The 23,069-nt window shown below is 42.6% G+C and overlaps 1 protein-coding gene across 2 annotated transcripts in view; it reads right to left on the reverse strand.

Moving 5' to 3' along the window:
* Window positions 1-3,918: 3,918 nt before the first annotated feature.
* LOC122526862 (probable JmjC domain-containing histone demethylation protein 2C) overlaps window positions 3,919-23,069 on the reverse strand; it is a 104,684-nt gene continuing 85,533 nt past the window's right edge. For both annotated transcript variants that reach the window (XM_043650466.1, XM_043650465.1), the window contains exon 7: window positions 3,919-4,065. In XM_043650466.1, coding sequence (XP_043506401.1) covers window positions 3,934-4,065 — 132 coding nt within the window. In that variant the 3' untranslated portion in view covers window positions 3,919-3,933. The remainder of the gene's footprint in view (window positions 4,066-23,069) is intronic.

Here is a 23,069-nt window from a genome sequence, read left to right on the forward strand (position 1 = left end):
TTTCTTTACATTAAATCGTTAAGTTTTAAATTTTCATAATTGCGTTATTTAAATGAATGACGAATTTTTAACCTACTGAAGTTCCACACTGATGTGTCTATCATGACAAGTTTCATTAAATTTATTTTTTATTTTCAGTAAAAAGGGTATATTCTATCTACGGGAAACTACCCACCTACATTTGTCCTCCTTTTTCCATTCCCTGTACAAATTGACCCCATAACCTATAATGCCCAGAGAACTTAATTATCCCTGTTATTTCTACGAAACGTAAAGATCGGCGCTCTTCTATATAACGTAAGCGAAATACATTCGTGTTTAGTAGTCGAACACTTTCACAGACTGCTGGCGAACCTGATGTATCTCCATCGTCGCGCGATTAATCTTCCTCTCCGCGGAAGAAACGCAAAATCTCGAGGGATCTCGTGCAAATATATGCACCGAACGAGATCGTGAAACGCGTGACCAAGTTTTCGCAAGAGGCTTAGCAACGATCGGGTCTCTCTCGCGTACCGGCCAAGTATATCGAGTGGACAGACACGAAGGAAACGAGCGTGGAGAAATAGAGGAGCAATCATGCTAGTCGGCTATATTTGCCCGGTGACGTAAGGGGACTTTCGCGATGCACTCTTTCCACTTCCTGTTGCCACATCGGCGAGGGGGAAAAAAGAAAAGAAAGACGAGACACACTCTAGGTTTCTACCGACCGACAGCCGGAGAGCCATCCCATTTCCCGATGACGAATCAAAGACAAAGTTGGAAACGTTGTTTCGCCTGACAGCCAAATGATGGTATAATCCAGAGGAAAATCATATATTCAAATTTCAGCTGGTATACTTCATACGTACATGCATTATGTTAGACGTAGAAATTAATTTCGTTCATTTATGAACTAATTCACTGATTATTTATAAATTCATGTATTTCATGTATTTTTATATACATATCTGACGTTAGATATGTAAAAATATAGATATAGATATAATTCAATAAATGAAATTAATTTTCACATCTGATTCAGTGATTGTCTATGAATTAATACATTGATTTATTTCTATATAAACGATCTATTAGCAGCTTTGCTTTTGGATCGTTCCGATAAGAAATTGTTGCAAAACAAGTCCTTTTTTCGAACTCTCAGTTAAATGATTGTCCAATTTTCTTTCGAATTTTCGCAGAGGCATCGATTAATTTCTACTTCTAATATATTCCTATACACATCCAGCTTTCTACTTTCCATATTTCTATCTCTACTATATTTAATTATTCCTAACTAATTGTAAGTGAGCCGACACTCGTATATCGTTCAGTTCATTATTTTCTAACAATACACGAACCTAGCACTCTATATTCTCAGATGGAACGTATAGCGAATTGAAATCTGTATTTATTATTTTAATTCTCGAATCTACAATGTCTCGTGTAACTTCAAACGTCACACTTCTGTGAAATTTAATTATTCCTAACTAATTGTAAGTGAGCCGACACTCGTACATCGTTCAGTTCATTATTTTTTAAATATATTCTCTCTATATTCTCAGATAGAACGTATAGCGAATTGAAATCTGTATTTATTATTTTAATTCTCGAATCTACAATGTCTCGTCTAATCTCAAACGTCACACTTCTGTGAAACTTATGCATCAATACGTATCAAACAATTGACAAAAAAAAAAAAAAAATGATTAAATTGAGAAAATATTAAATCGAGAAATCCAATTTAAAGATCGGGTCCCGGTTTTAGACTCGACTGATTTTAGACATGTTGTCAGTGTGAATCATTAATAAGAAACTGATCAAGGATGGACGAACATTGTTATTGCTTATATGTATGTATATATAAATTTTCGGATTCTCGGTCGTTCGTCGGACAAACGTCTGAATAATTGAGACGATTCGTCTCGTATCGGAGACGTCAAATTTGCCAGCGGCGCGACTCTCGCCCCGCAGAAATTTCAATTGTAATCCGATTTCGTTTCCACCAGCCCACTCGGTGGTGCATCGCGCCCCGATTACGGAACACGAGGGGGAGGGACGTATATATTCATCGACGGCGGTTATTCCCCACAATAGCAGTTCGCTGGCAGGAAATTAACGAAAGATTAGCGCGACTCGACACACAGAAACGTCTCGACTATTCTCATCGCGCTTCCGCCATTTCACTCTGACTGAATTTGATTCGGATAGCTTCGCCGATTGATAAAATTATTCCGTCGATTCGCCGGTTATATCGCCGACGAAATTATAACCACGGGCCAATTTGGGAATCGCCGTTTGATCCGTGACTCGTATAATCTGAAGCTAACGATCAATCTCCGCACAGTATGTACATCGATAACTCTCTCTCTCTTGTCAGGAGATATTTCGTTTCAAGGAAGAGTCAGAAAAATTGTTCTCGATAGTAGTTTCTTCGCACGTAGATTAACACGCACGCGTGTGTCTATATTAAAAAAAATATATACTTGATATTGATATATTACGAAGATATTCTTTCTCTGTATCAATACACATGTATTGATCAATCAACATACATACTACATATCGAGATATCAAACAGATAATACACACAAAGATACTTCGAGAGAAGAGAAACGAAAAGGCCACGATACACTTTACTATCTTGAATTTCTAAAACGCTGCTGAAAGAAAGAAAGAAAGAAACGAATTGCGACCGAAATTTCGCAACATTTCAACGACCACCAGTCTCTCCGTCAGGTTCCATCGTCATGGTATTCGCATCGCGCAAAGCTGGAAAGATCCCAGACTTCGTTCCATCAACAACCAGCACCCTCTTTCGCTACATAGTCAGCACTTCCTTCCTCCGTGAAATATCCCTCCTACGAGCTACGATTCTTTGCAATCTGCCACCCTCTCCCTCTGGTCGAAACCAGAAGAGAGAGGCTCAGCCCAGACCAGGCAACGAGTCTTTTGTTTGTGGACCGGTTCTTCTTGGTTCTTCGAATCATTTATTCCCCATGGCGCGCCTGCCTGCCTTTCTATCCAGATATCTCTCCGTCCTTCCCACACCCAAGCTCTCCTTCTTTTATTTGTTTCTTATCCCCCTTCGACCCATTCCGCCCTTAACTTCTTCCTTTCCCTTTCACGGACCAAAAAGGTCTTCTTTTTTTTTTTTTTTCTACAGGCCCCTGTCCTCCGCAGTCGCCCTGTCCCTGGAGGGACGATGCACTTTAAGACGGCCCTAATTCCACACGGACGCAGTCTTTCTTTCTTTCTTTCTCTTTCTTCGTCGCTCTCGTTTCGGTGGGTTTGATCAATGAACCCAATTCAAGGCCTAGACCTTGTCGCCCGAAACCTTCGAACGTGCCCTGCTACGACCCTAAATAACCCGCCATCTCTCATCGAACTGAACGAAGGATACAGAGTCGTGAAGGGGGTGTTTTCGCTCTGTTATTCTATTCGCTTCGCGGGTGAGATGTTTGATTTGAAACGGGGGCCTTTCGTTGAAACAAACTCGCGTGTCACGTTGCTACAAGTGACGAATCTACTATGAAAATTTAGAAGCTGTTTTGTGAATTATCAAGCTTGAAAGAGGAATCACGAAAGATAAATTATTTCAGTGTCATACTGACAGTGACGATACAAATATGGAACCTGTTTGAAAAGTTCTCACGTTTCAGAAAATTATCGTACGTCGCGCTGGTACGAAATTCGTCACAAAAACTTGAAAAGCTGCTCTGGAAATTATCGCACTTTCAAAAATTATTTACTTAAAATCTGAGATCTAATAATACTCGAAAGTCTAGAAACGCTGGAATTTCACGCTGACAAACAGACAGCTGACATTTATGGGAATTTAAGTGGAACAGAGATGCAAAACAGAGATTCTCATCGATGGAATCGCGGCAAGAGTGAGCGGGCTCTGCTCTCAATAAAATATTTTCTCACGTGCACCGCTCTTTGCGCCTTCGAATTTCAAAAAACATTCAACTTGAAACAGTTCCTACCTTTTTCCAGATGCTGCGAGATCGGGCTCTGTATCCTAGGCGTGGTTTGCAGCTGCGTGGCGTTTCCGGGACGTCCTCGCGGCCTCCTTCCGGGTCGTGGCTGAAATGCAAACGAGAAAAAGGAGATGAACTAACGTCCAGAACGATCTGCTAAAATCTGGAGCTCGTCGAAAACGAAAGTATCGCCAAGAGAAAGCAGAAACACGCGTGGACTTTTTTCGGTACGTCTCTGTGTGTTTGCATCCGCACACGGACGAATGATCGTTAGGCTCCTCTTTTGTTGCAAGCTCGTAAAGTCACGCGACGGGCAGGCAAAACTTGGACAGGGTGTTGCGAATGAAACAGGGGTGTGCAGGCGGTCCGCGTCTTTGTTCGACCGGCGCATTTATTACCGTAGATAAACGCGACAGCGTGGCACGGTGTTAGAGATAAACGCCGCCGCGCTAAACTTACCCTATACTGGGTGATCCCGATCACCCAGGGAATCAGAATCTCAGCGACCAAAATCGCCTCGAAATCTCAGATCTACGCTCTTACACTTGGCGATCTTTTGACACTCAATTGCCAAATTGTAGCAAATATGAATATAAATATATAAATATTTCAAATCACGAAAAACAACATGAATGACGCTAAAATCGCGACAATTGTCTCGATATGGAGCAAACTTCGATCAGAGGGAGAGATAAAGATTCATCGACTCGTTAAAGTTTCATGTAGAGTGGTGACCACCATACTAGCAAAAGTTTTTACTAATAAAGAACCTACCATACTGAATATCACAACGATTACTACACCTGTCTCGAATATATATTTGTATCATACATATTACGCAACTTGACACTCGACTGCAGAAAAATGTGAATATCACGAAACTACGGGGAAAAAAATTTCAAAATCCCAAAAAGTACAACATCGAGATAACATAAATTGCACGAAAATTGCAATAACAGTGAAGTAATCGATGTCAAACAAATTCTATCATCGTTTTCGCGAGACAGAGGCAAACAAGTTCGTCGACTCGTTAAACCCTTGCGCTGGCGACTGGTTCGCGGACCATAACGAGTGACCAAATATATACTACAAAGAATTCGTCGCTTTCTTTTCTTTCTATTTCGTTGGCACGACATCACTGAGATCATAGAAATTACTGAGGAATAACAAATTTATTATGTTTCGTCTGGGTTATATTTATACAATATAATATATTATACTTAAAACCGAGAAAATATTGCAATTTTCGGAAACGAAAGGTCCTCGACGTGCATGGCACGCCGTGACGTTAAAAGTTGGATCACCCTGTAGAACAGTGGCGTAAAGAGGCCACCAGGTACTCGGCTGACTGGGCAAAGAAAGGGAACAAGAAAGAAGGCGGGGACGTAGGCGAATTTACGAGCGGAGGAGAGGATACGCGGCTGGATTATCGGCTCGGTGAATATTCTCGAAGGGTGGAGACGCCTCGAGAGAAATTAAAAGCCAGTATCGGCCGTGAATATACGAAAATGGTGATCGGAGGGGATCGCCCCCGAAGAAGAGATTCCGCTGATAACGACTTGGCTTCTTTGAACCAAGCGGATGAAACTAACTCGGAGTTTTTCAACGAACGCGAGGGCGTTCCTCTTCGAGGAAGGACTCGACGAAGTTGTCCATCGGTCTGTGAAACGAGTTCAAACGAAGGGCCATTCGGAACGGGGCATTCCTCGACTCGATTACTCGACGATTTTCTTGCGAATGCTGCTTCTTGTAAACTAACGAACAGCTCTCAGAACTTTGGTTCCTCCTCGACGGGGCGAGAAACACGCTCGCACTTGTATTTGTGCGAATGTAATTTCCGCGTGTATTTGTTACAAAAGTTCTCGTTCTCGGCTGACGAAGCGAAAATGAATGATTCTACAGTGAAATTTGTGTTGGACAAAATTACATAGTAACTAAGATTACTCGTAAAAAATTTGAAGACACTGCGAATACTTTGATGGTGTATAACATTAATTTCGTAATGTATAAATACGTCGAGAATATGCAAACTCGTTATAACACTTGGTAAACGAAAAGGAATTATATTTGAATTATAAATTTCCTATAAATATGAAAATCTACGATCTAATGATTCTAAAAACAATTTGATAATATATAAATAAGTCGAAAGTATACAAAGCCGTTATGATGTTTAGTAGGCGATAAGACATTATACGTCTGTTGTTCCATTTTTTGAATTATAAATTTCCTATAAACATGAAAATCTGCGATCTAATGATTCCAAAAACAATCTTAAAACAGAGGAACATTTAACAAAGAGAAGATACAACCTTCGTAAAAGAATGTATTCTTTATTCGGCTTATATCCATCGCTGTAACACTAGAACTGCCAAAATGGACAGAATTCGTAACTTACAATTTCTGTTAGATATTTTATAAATGTCAGACAGTGTATTTCAAAGGTTTAAATGATTTTCCATAAGATAAAAAGTTGCACTCCTATTGTGTCTTTTACTTTACTGCCTCTGGATGGAAATTTTATGCCATAATCGCTGATAGCTCTAGCGTTCAACGCAATTTCTTACAACTGACCGTAACAATATATGCAACAAACAAGTATTATACGCCTTTAAATTGTTATAGAATTATTTAAAAAAAAAAAATAGAATTATTTTAAAAAAAGATCTATGCCAATTTCCGAGAAGATTTACTCGCGTTTGTTACCTGACGCTTGTATTTTCTCTATAAATAATTTCGCTATTTTTCATTGCCATTATAGTGGCTCGTGCCATTTCTGTCATTCCCAATCGTCTAGTCATCCAAACTCGCGCCAGTAAGTATTCAAAACGAAAAGATCACGCGTCGAGAACAGCAATCAATCCAACCGCAGTCCTAACTTGAAAAGGAACTGCCTTCTTTTTGAAAACGATTCGCGCCACTTTTCGAACGACCGAACGTTCGCCAAAAGTACCAACGAGAACGCGCGCACCTTGCACGTTACCAGTCCCAATTTCCCTGACACCGTGACTCCCCCTTCCTGCGGTGGAAGAGGTGGCGAGAGCGTCGGAGAGTGCCAGAAAAGAAGAACGTTGAGCCTGTTTTATTGTGAATCGAGGTTAAAGTCTCTGGCACGGGACCAGGCCGTTTCACCTAGGCCGTCGCATTCCGCCGGATGCACATGGCCACGCACATTATATGCCCCCTTATGTGGCGCACTCGTTTATGTACCACCGCGCACTGTGCTGCTCTGTTCTGCCCGCCTTCCTCACATACCGACCCGACCCGACCCGACCCGACCCGGACACCCTCCCCCACGGGCTGGCTTGATGTACGACCCGTGTACACACAGCCAGGCATTAAAAGGGGAGGCGGCCGGTCGTCTACGCGAGGGGGAAGCTCATGAAATAAATAGTTTGCGCCGCTCGTCGCTCCGGGCTTTGTGCCGCTGCTGTGCTCGCCCAGCGGCGTAGCCGGCTTTCTGCACGAGTCTTCGACTCGACGATACCCGCCCGGCAAGAATGCGGAATAAGTGGGCCGACCTGAGTGGAATCCCCCGAGCGCGGATCGAATTATTAATGTCTAGCCGCGAGAAAGAGATAAAGAGAGAGAGAGAGAGAGAGAGAGAGAGAGAGAGAGAGAGAGAGAGAGAGGACTGGTTAGGAATACACTCGTTGGACGATCGTATTGGAGAGGTCGGAGGGCTCGTTAGTCGCACGCGAGGCAACTAATCGATTTCACCGGCGAGATTGCAGCGCCCAGAACAGGTTTATGACGCTAGGTCGAACGTTCGCGGGTTTTTCTTTTTTTTTTTTTTTTTTTTTTTATTTATTTATACAACGAGCGGATTTTTACGGAAAAATTTACGTTAGCGGGAAATTTAGAGATGGAGAGATTTGAAGATATGGGTGATACGGGTGATTGAGGAAACAAGTCGACAGGGAGGAGAATTTTTTTTTCATTCGAAGCTTCAATTTTGGGAAAGAGAGTGTAGAATTTCTTTTCATAGAAATGGAGCTAAAGTTACGTGGAACGTTGCTTCAAAATTGTTCGACGAAAAAGAAATCCGTGAAAGATTTGAAAGACGATGATGTATAACTAAAATTTTCTTCCAACAAATGGAGTCAAAGTAAAAAAATTGTCCATGAAATTCAAAGAATAATAAAAACGATGCTGATACACACGCGATACATAGATTCACCTGATGGGAAAGAGAAACGAAAGAAAGTGAGACAACCAATTAAAATTTTCTTCCAATAAATGGAACAAAGTTACATGGAATGTTGCTCCAAAATTCCTCGCAAAAAAGGATCCATGAAAAGTTTAAAAGACGATAATGCACAACTAACTAAAAATTTTCTTCCAATAAACGGAATTAAAGTTACGTGGAACGTTGCTTCAAAATCCCTTGTAAAACATCATTCATAAAATATATAAAAGACGGTAAAGATGATACTGACACAGACACACGTTACAAAGATCCATCTAACGAGAAAAAGGATATATAACGATTAACTAAAATTTTCTTCCACTAAATGGAGTCGAACGTAGCACCAAAATTTGTCGTGAAAAATTTACACGTTACGAAGATCTATCCAACGAGAAAAAGGGAAACAACTAAGTCAAAATTGAAATGAAAGGGAATTAAGTTATAATAAACTTGATTAACTAAGAATTAACTTGTAATAAAATTATAAATTTAATTTAGGGAAATAAAGGAAATTAAAATTTTCTTTCAATAAATGATGAAAAGGGATAAAGTTACGTGGAAGATGGCTGGGAAAATTGCGAAAAAAATCGTGTCGATAAAGTGTAAGAGACAACAATAACGTGCGTGATGTAGATAAACGTGTATAGGGTAGGGAGCATCGGTGCAATTACTGTAACAGGGTCGTGTAGCGGTCGAAGGATATGCACTCTAGTCAGAGCGTTACAGCCGCCTCACGAATGATCCCATAATGCCATTAACGCACCGAGTAACCTCCGTTGCTGCCAGTGATATCGTTGCCGCAGGCGGATATAGGCGGATAGCACCTTTTTCCGGCATATGCTAATCTAATTAATGGCTACACGTAAAGACGAAGCTTTGTCCGTCTGTGTGTGTGTGTGCGCGAGAACTGTCTGTCTGGCCGCTGCTTAAGTGGTTACCTGTGTAACTGGAAAAGATCAGCGCGCAAATATGCACCGCCAATCGAGGACGTCGGCTTGACTAACGACTAACACGCATCGCCAACACCATCAATAACGTGAGAATCGCGCGGAATCGAAATAGTTTCCGAACGTCTCGTCTGGAGACGAGAGAACGTCTTTTTCTGACGAGGTAAAGGGTGAATCAAAAGTTTTTCTGACGAGGTAAAGGGTGAATCAAAAGTTTAGATTGTACCTGAGGTGTGGCAACAATTCCGCTGGAACTACCAAAGTGATCAAAGTGGTATTTGTATATAATTTTCTATGGAAATTCGATATATTTGTAACAGTATATTTTTGGACACTCGAGTGATTTTTGAGCTTGTGTTCTTTGTTGTCTATTATCAATTTTTTCTTGTACCTTGCCACTTTCATTTCTTTGCTACAAACGTTACAACAAATACTTTAGTCGTCGGTAGCGTTAAGTGACGTAAAATTATTATTGAATTACGAACACGTATATACAGGCTCGCGAAAGTATTTGAACACTTGCCACAAGATATATAAATCAAGTCGTATAACGTATATAAGCCAAGATGTATAGTTCATATTATAAAAAACATTTTAAACATTGGATAAAACTCAGAGCCTCGGATAGGAATTTTTAAAAATTCGTCAATTTTCTAATGAACGAACTGTTGAGGATGAAATTAGAACGTCAACATAGCTAAAAAATAAAAATCCATAATCTGAATCGAGTTTGAAACCAATCTGGAAATGTATACATACAGAAGTTACAAGACACACATCAGCAACACATATCTTAATCGCACTGTAAGTACAAAGGTACTGAATGCCCGGATCTATTAATACAATCATTGATATAATTAACTGTCTAAATACTTCTACGATTCGTGCCAAGCATCCCGTAACTTCCACACATAATTTCAGATTTATTTCAAACTTGGCTAACATGATAATAGTCGAGCCAATGTCTCAATATCCAATAAGTGTTTGACGTATTCACGAATGCTTTCACGACTTACCTGTCTACGTTTTACGTTCATCGTGTAAATTATTCACATAGTCGAGCATATCGAACATACGTTAAGAATACGTGCGAACTGGTGATTCCGGCATGAAAGACAAAACAAGAAAGGAGAAGGAAACTTGTCGTCTCGAATCTTATCCGTCCACGGAAATGAACACTTCCCCCCCGGAGCGAGAAACTCAGACTCGAAAAACGATGAAACATCGCCGCCACGTTTTGTATCGTTTCGCGATACACGAAGGCTTACAGCCAAACTTTTGATCGATAGCGTGTGCAGACACGAGGGGTGGGCGCGATAAAGCTGGCCAGCTCGCTTGTTTACCGATTTTTACCACCTACCTTCGTGGCCAACCGGTTCTCTCTGGATACCGGTTGCTCTTTCCTGCCTGCAAAACTGGTCCACCCATGCTCCCGACCTCCCTTCGTTCGCCGTATCCTCGCCATTTTATTCCTAGCCGGAGATCTCTTTTCAATCTCTTCGGCTTCATTTATTTTTCCATTCTAGCTGCCCTCGATTCATTTCCTTTCGAGAGTTGCTCTTATCGTGCGTACAACTGAGAAAGCAGACACACGTCGAGCGTGTATTTTCTCAGACGAAACGTTCGAATCGGTATCGCCCGAGTTTTTTTCACTTGTTTCGCGGACGTGCAATACTAATTCCAACAATGGTCGAAGTTTAAGAGGCAAAATACTGAAACTGACACTTTGCGAAAGTGCCCCGAGTTTGAAATTAAAGATGAGACTAATTCGTTTGTTCGAAGATTCGAGTTATCTCACTGTTAATTACAACAATGAGAGTTGTAATTAATTAAGGCTAGAAGATGAGAGTTATTATTCGGTTACGGATTCACGGTTTCAAATTCATATTTCAAAGTACCTTTAAATTTCCTGTAAATTCTGCTCGATTCTGTCTCAATTTCTATTCTGCTCTTGCACGAACGAGCAAGAACCCTCTGGTCGTTCTTAATAACCTTCTAATATTCATCTGCTGATATTCAAGAAGCTAAATCCGAAAATTCCAAGATGTAATGAATCCCCTCTTTATAAAAACTCAAATCTAAAATTTCCTCGACTCTTTTTAAAAAAAATCTTCCCCCTTTTAGAAGAAATTCTTCCCCTTTTCACGAAAACTCTTCATCACGTGGAAAAAAGAAATACCAAGTATTAGGCGAAACAACGAAACGAGTAACCATTAAAGAAAGCTATATACGTTATATGGTGAACGAATTCACGAAACCAGGCGTACATACATATACAGAGTATTTCGAAACTTGTGGGACCCACTTCGGGACCCATTGTACGCCTAAAAATAATGAAAAAAAGTCATATAAATATATCTGTCTTCGTTTATGAGATATAATGAATCTTATAAACAGAGCAAACTCTAGTAAGCTAGTTTTACCAGAGATGGTATATTCAATTTTCATAATAGTCATAATTGGGAATGAAGAAAACCCACACGTTATTGTGCATTCAAGACATCAACACCAGTTTAGTTTAAACGTATGGGCAGGAATAATTGATAAATTTTTAATTGGACCTTTTTTTCTTGAATGGGAAACTAACAGGCACAAAGTACGTTGATTTTTTTAAGCGCGCGTTTACACGAAATATTAGAGAAAGTTCCAGTCGATATTAGACTTCGTATGCGGTTTATGCATGATGCAGCTCCGCCGCATTTTAGCCGAGTGGCTATGCAATTTTTAAATCAACACTTTGCAAATAAATGGATTGGTCGTGGAGGTCGTATCGCATGGGCTGCTCGTTCTCCGGGATCCATTAGATTTTCATTTGCGGGGACATTTGAAATCTATCGTATACGCAACATCGATTGAACATGTTGAAATACTACGAAATAGAATAGAGCAAAGCTTCCGACAAATTCGAGAAACACCAGGAATGATAGAGAGAGTAACTAGATGAATGACGAGACGCGTGCTGGCTTGTCTTCAAATGTAAGCTGGTCATTTCGAACATCTCTTGTAAAAGTAATTAAAACAGAGAATTCATTATATCTTATAAACGAAGACAGACAGGACATATATTTATATGACGTTTTTTCATTATTTTTAGGCGTACAATCAGCTCCCGAAGTAGGTCCCACAAGTTACGAAACACCCTGTATATATTCGCGCGACTTTGACATGCGACAGCGACCGCTGTAAAGAGAGATACGGTCGACGTGACTCGTTTTATCTATGCGCATACTTGACTCACATACAAGTCAAGTATCTCTAGGCGAGGTATTGACAGTCAGGAGGGATCCGTCCTGTTCGGCCCCCCGGTACCTTGACGCGCGATAAGTGACAACGACTGATAACAGCCGCGTATTCACGCCCATTAGCGCACCAGTATCCGTGTGTGTTGCCCTCCTTCATCGGATCGCGGCCGCAGAATTTCCCACAGAACGAACGTGTTTCGTCATTATTCCTATTCCTTCTGCACGCGAGCAAAATTCCGGGCTCTTTTGCATTTTACCCGATATCTTGCAATTTCAGAGTTTCGTCAAATCAGAGGATTTCAATCCATTTCAGTGGGAACTCTAGCAATACATCTTGGTACAATTTTAGAGTATTGTCAGTTAAGAAAGCGTTCGATATAAAAATTTCAGTTTGCGGGATATTAATTTTGGAGTGGAGATATTTCGATCTGAAATTCTAACGAGAATAATTCTGAAGTTCTGCTGATATCGAGCACAGAGACGCTTGAATCGTAGATACTATTTCGAAGACAGCAGTGAGTGGCTCTGGGTCCGTTGGGTCAAGTCGTATCTACTTTTAAAAATTGTGCGAACAACACAGTTCGTCGCGAGATGAAATTTCGGGTAGAAGAGCAGAAATATTGCGAGATTCAGGACGGGATATCTAATCAGACTGGAAATTCATTCCAGATCTTCACGTCGCTGCAATAATCTACAAACGCGAAGATTCAACAGACATTACGTACCGGATGTATGTGTTTAATTAAAGATAAGATAGTGTTTTTAACGACAAAGATAAAGTGGCAAGATAGGTACGTTTAATTGAAAGGTAGGCTGATTAAAAACACTTGTTCTATTTGCCATTTTCTTTCTCTCTCTCTCTCTTTCTATAACCTATCCCAAAGTTGAAACAAAGATTCTGTTAAGCTGAACCGAACTTCTCCCTATATTCGGTCTTAAATATAACCGGTAATAATTAATGTAATTTCAAGTAATTTTAGCAATCGATTGACCCCTGACACGGGGGGGTAGCTGCTCGTAAATTTACACCGAAGAAGACGGATTTCACGCTCGTGAATAATTTGCCGGGAGACCGATGTCTGAAAGAGGAATTTGGGAACACGACTGTCAAGTATGCAACAGCGGCCGATTAAATATGACTGAAAGTTGGCTATTCGTAGCCGCGGCAGCGACGATTCCGCGAGACGACAAACACCGATCATCTTCAATTTACCTCTAAGGAGGTAACAAATAACCAGGGGTCAATCTTTTAACCGGTGATCTATTAATCAATATCGCGCTGAATTATTCAGTTAAAATCGGCTACTCGTCGAACGAGATGTGAAACGATAATGTTCCCCGGCTCTTTCAAGAACCGCGCTCCGAAATGAAACTTCTAGAGATTTTATCGACAAGTCAGGCGAAACGCGCGATAAGACTGCTGACTTTCATGAATATATACGAAATATATCGTGATATATAATTTAGAAGGTTGCAGATAGACTTTTTCGATTATTTTATTTGTTAAATATCGTAATAACTTCTGCTTGGTTCGTAAAAAATTGGGAACTGCAAAAATGCACGTGATTCGCATACAATATGCAAAGAATGATGTAAAGTATCCAAAGTGAAATCTCGTTCCCTTATATCATTACTGTAAGAAGTGTACTACTGTACTCGCAAAATTATTTCACACGGTCTTCTACAGTTCAACTGTAACATTTATAACAGACGAGACAAACTTCTGTGTGCAGAGAAACTCTCTGAGAAAATTGAAACACGAAGGAAACAACATTCACGATCTTTGAAAATATCCCGAACTATATTACTCACTACCGTGTCCCGTTGTGGCAAACAAATGTTCGCCCGAGATCGGAGTAAGAAATTAATCAGTATTGAGAGCTTCATTTCCGACGGGCTAAAGTCAACGAAAAGAAGAAAAAAAGGAGAGAAAAGCAAGAACAGAAAGAGAGAGAGAGAGAGAGAGAGAGAGAGAGAAAAGGAAGAAAAAGCGAGACAGAAAAGAAAAGAACTAATCCGGCAAGTGCTGGGCGAAAAAAGAAAAAAAGAGAAAAAGAAAGAAAGAAAGAACGAGAAAGAAAAAGAAAAAAAAAAAGTTTCGCTTTCCCCGGCCGTTTGAAAAGTGGTGCGGACGCGCGGTTAAATCGAGCCACCCTGTATACGACGCATTCATGCATACTACACGCGTTCCCGTCGTTCGCAAAGAGTCGCAGACGCTTATGTAGACATTCGTACATATGTACACGAGAGAGGCTGTACGTATGCGCGCAGCGCCCCTCTTTCTCTCTCACTCTTTCGGCCGATGTTCTATATATAAAGCGGCGTTTCTATGTAAGCGGTGTGTGTAACGCCAACGGACCAGCAGATATTCCGATCGATCGTACCGGGTTATCTGACTGCCAACGAGAATTCATTTTCCCTTCCATTCGCCTCTCTCTCTCTCTCTCTCTCTCTCTCTCTCTCTCTCTCTCTCTATTTCCCCGCAAGCTCGCGCTTCCTCTTTCACCCTCCAACCCCATCTCTCTCTCGTTCGTCCACCCCTTCCTCTCCTTCCGTCACTCACCACCATCGTCTTCCTCTTTTCTACCTTCTCCCGCTATTATCCGCGTTTCCTCTCGTTGCCCCATCCGTTTCTACGTTCTCCCTTTCTGCACACACGCGTACCTACGCGCACGCCACAAAGGATCTCGCGTATCCACCCGTTGCTCGAAAGTTTCGACGCGCGTGTCAATAAGGAAAAGGGCTCTCGAATATTCCCCTCCCCCTCGCCCTTGTTGCCACCCTCGATAGATCGAGGATACACACACACCTCTGTGTAAAGCATGGCTTTAAATTGGGCTGGATTCAAAGGGCAGGATGGATCGCTTTTGCGTTAAACTCCGTGATATCGAGATGTGGAAACTGGATAACGTTCACACGCTCGACGCGTTTTCGGGGGTTGTTTCTGGGTAATTGGCGATCTCTTTCAATAAGATCTTTTATCAATTTTATAATTACGTGGGAATTACTTCTTGGGCACACATTGTATCGCGAGTCATGGGAATCAGATGCGTGAAATTTCATAACACGTGTAGAGTGTTATATCATTTAAAATTCGAAAATCTTCTCTGCTCTGTTCTACGACGGGTTCACTCGGTTGAAGAATTAACACATTCATTGAGATCTGATATAATATTGTGTGCTAAGAAAATGATTTCTACGTAACGCTTGTAATCTATATTATTTACATTACACTCTTACATGTATATTTCTAAATATTTTAAGACACGATCAATATTTTAAACTCGCGAATAACTTTTCCACGACACTTATCGCCATGACAACATTTACAAAACATCTATGTACGTGTGTAACAGCTAATAATAGGAGTATAAATAATGTCGTTGTTCGATATTGGACAAAATTTTATTTTATTTAAATTATCGTCACTAGATGACAATATTCATTAAGTTTGGGAAAAGAAACGACATTACTTACCCCCCTAATAATTAAATAATCTTAATTTAAAAAATTGAAAATAACCTTAAATAAAATCAAAAGTTGAAAATAATCTAAATAATCTTAATTTACAAAATTAAATTTGAAGAAAACGACATTACTTACGGGGTACCCCTAATAATTTAATAATCTTAATTTAAAAAATTAAAAATAATCTTAAATAAAATTAAAAATTAAAAATATTCTGAATAATCTTAATTTACAAAATTAAATTTGAAGAAAACGACATTACCTACAAGTACCCCTAATAATTTAATAATCTTAATTTACAAAATTAAATTTGAAGAAAACGACATTACCTACAAGTACCCCTAATAATTTAATAATATTAATTAACAAAATTAAATTTGAAGAAAACGACATTACTTACGGGTACCCCTAATAATTTAATAATCTTAATTTACAAAATTAAAAACAATCTAAATAATCTTAATTTACAAAATTAAATTTGAAGAAAACGATATTACTTACGGGTACCCCTAATAATTAGATAATCGACTGACACTCTATCGCAAAGCGTAACTTGAAGAGATCCTACGAGCGTGTTAATCTAGTTCGACTGAAACTGACGTCTGACTGATTATCGCTGAATGATGGCTCGTACCTGCAATTCTGTCGGAATCGATGGAGGCCTGTTCCCGAGCGACACATCGGCTCGCCAGAAGTTATACCGGCTCGTAAGTTCGCGTACATTATCCGTCGCGTCTCAAGTACAGAGACTTTCAAAGTCGTCCCTCTCGAAAGAGAACTTTTGCACGAGAACGGCGCGCGTACGTGTCTTTTTAACCGGCTTTCCTCGCACTGTGTAAAACTTGGACTAACTTTCGATAGCCGCAGCGACCTTTCCACAGCGTCGACAGCGACATACTCTGTTGATGAATTTACGCGCGTGCACGCGAACGAAAACAAAATTGAAAAAAGAAGGCCGAGCGTTAGACTCGTCGATACACGAAATATGTTTTTACTTCGCCTCGCGCGATGTATGTTGTCACTTCCGAGAAAAACTATCTTGTCTATCTCTCGTTGTTTGCTCGGTTGTTTCGCGGAAAAGGCATGTATCATCGCGTCGTAATTGCGAGCAAACATCGAAACTCGAGGCGAAACGGAGGCCACGACCGATCTCACGGAAGAAGAATTTTAAAGATCACGAAACAACGGGAGGCTTCGTAAATTCCTTCGCTTCGAATCAATTGCAAATTGATCATTTGTCATTTAACCACTTTAATAGCATGCCAGCTTCAATAGCAAGTCTGCAGCGCGATCGCGTCGAATAGTTGGATCTGCTTCAGAACGAAACTGATGAATTGTTACGAGCAAAGAAATAAATGTGACATTCTTGATGAATGAAGAGGACATCATCCCTAAATTTATTCAACAGCTAGCATTATCAAAATTGTTTGTAATCGCTGATAATTATAACGAACATGGACAGATATGGTGTCGTATGATGTGACATGATATAACGACGTAAGAGAAATAGTAAAAAAGAAGAAATTCTTGAGGATAGAGGCAGTCGAATTATTATTCGAATAATTCGCACAAAGCTACGAAAGTTTATAAAATGATGAAGGGAATTTTTGAAGAGATTAAAATTACGTATCATTAACTTCTACTATGTACTATACTCGATGATTGCTTTCGAACAAAGTCACATATTAGAGAAGTACAATCAACAAAATTCCCTGCTAAATTTAAACAGGACGATCATTTTCAATGCTGTGTCATTTTATTTGACGCTTCGTGAATAAATTGCTGAAAAGAAAAAAAGAAAGTCTGTCGACAGCGAAGTTTCAACGTTCCTCGTGCACGTACGCCACAATAACGAACAAATTCCCAAATTCCCTAACTCGACGTGAAACGTCGTTTCCGCAAAGTCGCACCGGTGACTTTTCGAAATCACGCGAAACAAACGAAGGAACCCTAACAGCGATTCGAGCTATAAATACGGGCATAGCAATAGGGCACGAAGCCTGTGCGTCGTAGGAATCACGTCCTACTTCCTCCCTCGCGGCTCGCGAGACGAGGAAATCGCATTAAATCCGCCATTAAAGGCGGAGGTGGCAATCAGAGTGGATGTTTAGAGATGGAACACTTACGTCTCGTGGCGCTGGAGCCGTGCGATTGAAACCAGTTCGAGCCGGTCGACGTGCTGCAACGTTTATCCATGAAAAATGGCCGTCCGTCGCGTTTGACTTTCACTTTACTTCACCACAGCACCACAATCATTCGCCGGGGCGGGGGGCGGAGGGGGGCGGGGGTCGTTAGAATTAAAAATCGCGCGTCACACGCCACGGGAGACCGACGTACGTACATATATCTATATATATATCTATATATATATATATATATATATACGTATATATCTATATATATATATATATATTTATATGTAAAACACCACTGGATGTTTCACGATTCTAAAACGTTAAAATCCTGGCACAGAGACGTGTTTCTTCACTGTGACGATCATTCCCGATGTTCGACATCAATGTCGAATCGATTCTCGCTGCGAGCCTCGCACATATCGATAAGATCTCTCTCTCTCTCTCTCTCTCTCTTTCTTTTTTTCTTTTTCTCTTCTATTGCACCAAGATTACCTCCAACTATTCCGGGAAAAACGATCCTGGATCGCGATGATCACGAGATCTGTGAGATCGGGCACGGTTAGATACACGGAATCGGTAAATATTCCATTGGTCGGAACGGTTGGAAACGATCTCGCGTCGGCATCATCGTCAGGGAGCACTGCGTCTGGGAACGTTGCCAGGCGCGTCGAGGCGCATTTCACTCGCGGCTCGCGTCTATCGTCGTAGATCACAATTTCTTTCGCGCGCCTGCCCGCCAACGGATTTATCGCGTCTCGAGGGCACACACGCGTACGCGCACCACCACCGTTTCCGTACACGAGCCGCGGAACAGCATCGAATCGCGGAGAACAGCCGCGAGAGCATCCGGCGTCAAATATGGCTGGCCACACGCGAGGGCTGCGGCCACCGGGTGACGCGCGACTCTGTCAGACCCGAAGAGACGAGACGAGACGAGACAAGACGAGGAGGAACACAGAGGCAGCAGTCAGGTTGAGTTCACGGGAACGAAACGCACGAACGAGACCTTCGGCTCCGATACGCTCGAGCCCCCGCCCATCGTCCAACGAACGCGAGATACCACTTTTCGTGAGAATTTCTCGGCCACGACACTATCTTTCTCTCTCTCTCTCTTTCTCTCTCTCTCCAAGGACGCGTAGCAAACTTCACGCGTAACGAATCGCGAATCGTCGTTGCGCGTTGAGTTGATCTTCTACTCCGACGGGCTTTCACAGTATCGTCACCTTTTCCTTTCTTCCTTTCCCCTCTCTTTCTTGAACGGTTTCTTGCGCACGCTGCTCATGTGTGTCCACGAACGGAACCAACAGTTAACAAACACTTCCGAGTGGTACTCGCCAAAACCGGGAGGGGAAGAAAAAAAAGTGCCCACGGAAGAAGCAACGCGACAAACGCCGGCACGAGAGGTGCCTTCACTACCCGTAAACGCGCCGATACGACACGACCGACGGCAATAATAGAAAATGCTGCGGGATGGGATAAGCCGCCGAGGGTGGGGGCACGTTCACCCTCGAGACGACGACGACGGCAAGTCGACAAGTGTAGAGACAAAAGCGCGCAGACGATCAGACACGAACTGCGATACGCGCGGCCCGCAGTGCTGCCGTCTACTGGTGCTCCGCGAGCTTCGTGGAATCCTCTCTCTCCCCCACTCTCTCTCGCTCTAGCCGCCTCTGCCCACAGCTCCCGCGACACACCGACGCGCCCGATCACCCGATCCACCACCACCACCACCACCACCACTACTACCACTACTACCATCGCCACCACCCCTCTCCGCGCGTTGCTTTCCTTGACGGACCAACGTGTTCCCCTCTTGCCCCTCCGTTTCTTCTCGCTCAACCCGGTCCAACCGTCCTCCCCGCTAGCACAACTCGCTCACTCTTCTCACCCTTATTCGTTTCGTCCTGTTCCGTTCCATTCCGTTCCGTTGCTACGACCCCTATATCTCCAGACCCTAGGCAACGAGCAGCCGCCTTCGAAAACCGGGAGCGTCACGCGACCGACGATAATATTGCGAACGTGGCTCCGTTGATGCATACCCTGATAAACTCTCGGTACTCTCTCTTGTACTCTCCTATTCGTCGTAGTAGCTTCCTCTTTCCACGTGCCCTCATCCACAACCTCAGAGAGCAGAATTTCTTCAAACTTCGTTCGTTCAGTCTAGAGCGAGAATGTCCGACGATCGGTCGAAGTGCCAATCGAACGTGTTCATTTTCCGCGGCGAGATTGATTAAGTGGTCGACGTGCGTTGTCCGAGAAACAGAGAGAAAGAGGGGGTGAAAGAAGTGAAGGAGACCGAGGAGGAAGAACCTTTTGTGCTTGGCTCGGCGCGATCTCACGGATCGATGGTATCTGGAGCAAGTTCGCATCGGTCGGGCTCGAACGAGCGCGTCTCCTGTCGAGCGTACACACGTACGTGTACGAGGACCAGCGTGTGAGAGAGTACCTTCGCTAATTTCACCGTGGCGTGTGTACGTGAACACAGAAGCCGAGATCGTACGCGGAAACCCATTGTGAGCCGGCGAACCGTGAACGAAATGGCTACCTTTACGCTTTGCTGGTTACGGCTACGCGGAATTTATTGGCAATCGATAGGGTTCAGGAGCGTGTGCCCTGCTCTTTTCGCCAACTCCTCCGTCATTCCGTGGCTCGAATTCCTTTGGCACGAATTCTGAATTTCAAATACACGTATGCATATCTATATATATATGTACGTATCGCATCTTTTCTTCTCTCTGTCTGCGTGTCGATCGTGGTGATCGAGAGCAATTCGGCTCGATTCGATTGATAAAGCTGCCTTTTGCCCGTTCCAACGGGTATAAATAAAACGACCGATCGTTGAACGATCCGCTCCTCCTCCGTGCACGAGGGTAGAAACGCTATGCATAGACGATGAAACGCGGAAGGTAGGGCGAACAAGTCACGGAGCGTGGCGGCTTTATTTATGAGGCTTACAAAGTATCGATCCGGCACGTCATTCGGGAGTAGTTCGGCCAGCCGGGAACTTTGTTGTTGGGAACTGAAAGTTTCTAAGCGGGGAAAACTCAAGCACAAACAGGTGGAACGGGCGATGAAGGCCTTCTGGCGCCAGCCAATGCTGCACCACTCTGTGTGTGTGTGTGTGTGTGTGTGTGTGTGTGTGTGTGTGTGTGTGTGCGTGCACGATACTCACACGAAGAATCTAGACACTGTACGTCGGCACACACACCGACGTGGAACGTACACGTGCGATTGAACCCTCTGCGCGTTAACAATATTGAGAGAGTCGGCGCGAGGGAGGGGCCACAAACAACCCTCCGCCACCAGAGATTCAAGGAGAAATTGCCAGGGTCAACCCCATCTATCGCGAGATGCTGCGGAATAAACGATCCACGGTTCTGCGATACCGGCCTCCACTCTATCCCCACGAATAATTCTCCACCGGATACGGAGGAACCCGTTGTTTCCCTACCGATCGTTCGTACGGTGCACGACGTAATGAGATAATAATTAGCCACGCTGCACGATACACTTGGGCAATTCGAAACTACATTGTCGACGGAAATAAAATTCGCGGTGTCCATGGCAGATGGAAATGATACCCGGGGTAAATCGAAGATGACGATGCGAAGTGTTCGTCAAACTTTAGTCTACAACGAACAGAAACTCTTCAGAAGACATTCTTCTGGCCAGGTTTCCTTGAATCGTGAACCACTGTGTGTGGCGTGAGTTGCAAAAAGTATTCGTTGTAACAGTGTGCTCCAATATTGAACGACTGTGGTACAAGTTTCAAAATTATCTGTTGATACAAGACAAATTTTGATCAAAGCTATCATTTTTCAAAAGCACGACGTACCTTTTGTAAGTACGATGGGACGAAGATCCTTTACACTAAATATCAAATATTATAAATAATTTTTTTTTTTTATAAAACAACGATCTACTTTATTGCATTTACGTGCTGCAACCTATAATTCTCAAATATTTTTGTGCTCGAAACTGTAAACACATTTCCGATTTATATTTTCTGAAATGAATCCAAATTAGAAAACCACCACTGACGAGAATCTCGCAACTCGTGTCGTTAAAACGACATCAATCGTTCAAAGTCGGCAATTGGAAGAGTACGAGTGCCTCTCTGATTCGTTGTAATGTATGTATCCGCGTCGTTTAATGAGAGACTGTTTGTTGAAGAGACAGGAAAAACGACAAACGTTCGTGAACGTAAATCATAATCGGTAGATAGTTCGCGGACCGCGGAAACAAAATTCTCCGGAATACATCAAGCTGAATAATTTATTCGGCGAACGCGTGTACTCTTCGCGGAAAAGAGGGATGAGAAAGAGAGAGGGAGAGAAAGTCGGCGTGGGCGTAGTGAAACGGCTCGTGCGGTCGAATGCGGTATAGCAATTAATTTACGTGCCATTTTCTAACGAGCATTTCCGCTTGGTGCTTCTTCCTTTCTCCTTTTTTCGTTTCTGTATCGAGAAATTTTAATGAATTCCTTCCTTCTTCTTCTCTCTCTTTCTCTCTCTGTTCTTTCTTTCGCGAGCCCGTAATAATTCGATCTTTTGTAGAGGTCAGTCGACTTCCCGCCCAGTCGGTCCCCGGGCGATTAAACTTTCATGAAACTTCCGATGCAAATTTAATTACCGCGAAATTGAGTCGCGCACAAAAGAAACCGAAGCATCGTCGAGCGTTTGATCGAATCGAGGAATTCCAGCCCGGGTAGCGCGCGCGCATGTATGCGCATATATATTCGATTCCGCTTGGAAACGGGTAATCGGCCGACTCGCTTAAAAATGTCGGCCCGGTCTCTCTATCCCTCCCTCCCTCCCTCCCTCCCTCCCGGATCGAACGGATCGATACACGGATCCACCGGCCTCGCTACATTGCCGAGCAGCCAAGTATTTCCGCCGACGGGGAACAAACGGGGAAAGTTCCAAGCCGTATCTGGATTCTCAGCAGTTCGTTAACGATTTTCACAAGCCCCCGTGGTAGATAGACTTGCGTATCATCCGCGCCGGATCGTGTTTCGTCGACGACGTGATACGTATGTATGCACGTACGTTTCCGCGCGCGTCTTTCGTATAAACAGAGTGAAACGCGAGGGTCGAGGGAAAGGAATTCGTCGCTCGGCGCGGATGGAG

This window comes from Frieseomelitta varia, unplaced genomic scaffold (assembly GCF_011392965.1).
Source record: "Frieseomelitta varia isolate USP_RPSP 00005682 unplaced genomic scaffold, Fvar_1.2 scaffold_200, whole genome shotgun sequence".
Classification (NCBI taxonomy): domain Eukaryota; kingdom Metazoa; phylum Arthropoda; class Insecta; order Hymenoptera; family Apidae; genus Frieseomelitta; species Frieseomelitta varia.